General features: G+C 39.6%; 1 protein-coding gene across 1 annotated transcript; it reads left to right on the top strand.

Moving 5' to 3' along the window:
* Positions 1-880: 880 nt before the first annotated feature.
* On the top strand, positions 881-1,468 carry LOC139842593 (uncharacterized mitochondrial protein AtMg00810-like). The gene is made up of 2 exons (XM_071832715.1): positions 881-1,327; positions 1,418-1,468. The coding sequence occupies exons 1-2, from the start codon at positions 881-883 to the stop codon at positions 1,466-1,468; spliced, it is 498 nt and encodes a 165-aa protein (XP_071688816.1).
* The last annotated feature ends 238 nt before the right edge of the window (positions 1,469-1,706 follow it).

The raw sequence follows: 1,706 nt of genomic DNA, 5'->3' as shown, positions 1-1,706 counted from the left end.
TGTGTTGAAATAGATGGAGAAAGCCCTTTAAATAGACTTGAATTTTGCCTGCAAACGGCTGGCAGCCTGTTTGGCAAGCCGTTTGGTAGGCTGTTTGCAGGGGCCGTTTGCCAGGCCAAGGCGTTTGCAGGGGTCATTTGTCTAACCTATTTGGCAAGGCATTTTTGAGCCGGGCAAGCCATTTGGCAGGCCGTTTGGCTTGCCTGGTCAGGTGAATTTCCTGGATCATAACTTGATTTCTTGTCTTTCACCGTTTTCGCTCTAGAATCTTCGTTTTAGCTCCGTTTTACTTGATTCTTTTTGCATCGCCTTCATAATTACTTAATCTAAAAAATCAACCGATAAAACGATAATTTTTTTGACAAAGTTTAATCTTTATTGTTCTAGGGCTTAATATTGCGGGTAAAAATGTGACTTTTTGGCCGATATCAATGTCAAGAGTGCATTTTTGTATGGTACTCTCCAAGAGACTGTGTTTGTGACTCAGCCACCAGGTTTTTTTGATCCACATCATCCAGAGAAGGTGTCACTCTTAGAAAATGCTTTTTATGGTCTTCACCAAGCCCCGAGAGCTTGGTATGCTACTGTGTCAAACTATATGATAGAGAACAGTTTTAGATGAGGGGTCATCGATCAGACTCTATTTATTAAGGAAAGGCGTGACGACATCATGTTGGTACAGGTATATATGGATAATATCATTTTTGGGTCAACCGATCAGAAAATGATTGATGAGTTTTAGGATGTAATGCAAAAACGATTCAAGATGAGTTCACTAGGGGCCATTAATTTCTTTTTGGGGTTGCAGGTTGATCAAACATAAAAAGGTATTTTCTTACATCAATCGAAATATGTAGCTGACATCTTGAGCCAGTTCAAGATGGAAGATGAACGAATTGCCAAGAATCCTCTGTCGGTGAATCACGGGATTACACCAGAAAATACAGGGCCGAAAGTCAATCCAACTCTATACAAGGCAATTATTGGTTCTTTGATGTATCTTACTGCATCTCGCCCGAATATCATGTTCGCAACTTGTTTGTACGGTCGTTATCAAGTACAACCGAACGTGAATCATATGTTAACTGCGAAAACGATCATGCGTTATTTAAAGGGAACTCCAAGTTTGGGCTTATGGTATCCAAGAAAAGATGGTTTTGATTTAACGACATTCAGTGATTCGGATTACGTGGGTTGTAAAAGAGATTTCGAATCGACCTCTGGTGGTTGTCAGTTTCTCGGTAGCACCTTGGTAAGTTGGCAGTGTAAGAAACAAAAGCAGTCACACAATCAACGTGTGAGGCTGAATATGTTGCTGCTGCAAGCTGTACGTCTCAGGTTGTATGGATTCAACAACAACTTCGGGATTACGGTTTGCAAATATCTAACACTTCTATATATGTTGATAATACTGCAGTTATTGCTGTTACTAAAAACCATGTTAATCATTCTAAGACCAAACACATAGGGATCAAGTACCATTTCATTAGAGACTGTTATGAAAAGAAACTAATTGAAGTCCTATAAATAGGTACAACAACCCAAAGGGTTGACTTGTTTACGAAAGCATTTGACCGACCTCGTTTCCTATTCTTGTTAAATGTGTTAGGAGTGAAAGATAGGGCGGAGGTTGTGTCCGACAGGGAGTTATTGAAGTAACTGAAATGTCCCGTTCTTATTGATTAAAAACGTTCCATATTAATTGA

This window comes from Rutidosis leptorrhynchoides, chromosome 1 (genome assembly GCF_046630445.1).
Source record: "Rutidosis leptorrhynchoides isolate AG116_Rl617_1_P2 chromosome 1, CSIRO_AGI_Rlap_v1, whole genome shotgun sequence".
In the NCBI taxonomy this organism is placed as follows: Eukaryota; Viridiplantae; Streptophyta; class Magnoliopsida; order Asterales; family Asteraceae; genus Rutidosis; species Rutidosis leptorrhynchoides.
Note: the sequence above shows the minus strand (reverse complement) of the source record. Positions and strands in the feature narration are given on the sequence as shown.

What these genes read in the sequence shown, in the direction of transcription:
- LOC139842593 (XM_071832715.1), top strand. Translation starts at nt 881, where the DNA reads ATGGAAGATGAACGAATTGCCAAGAATCCTCTGTCGGTGAATCACGGG. An exon ending in ATATGTTGCTGCTGCAAGCT is followed by an intron (nt 1,328 to 1,417) that starts GTACGTCTCAGG and finishes ATAATACTGCAG; the next exon opens with TTATTGCTGTTACTAAAAAC.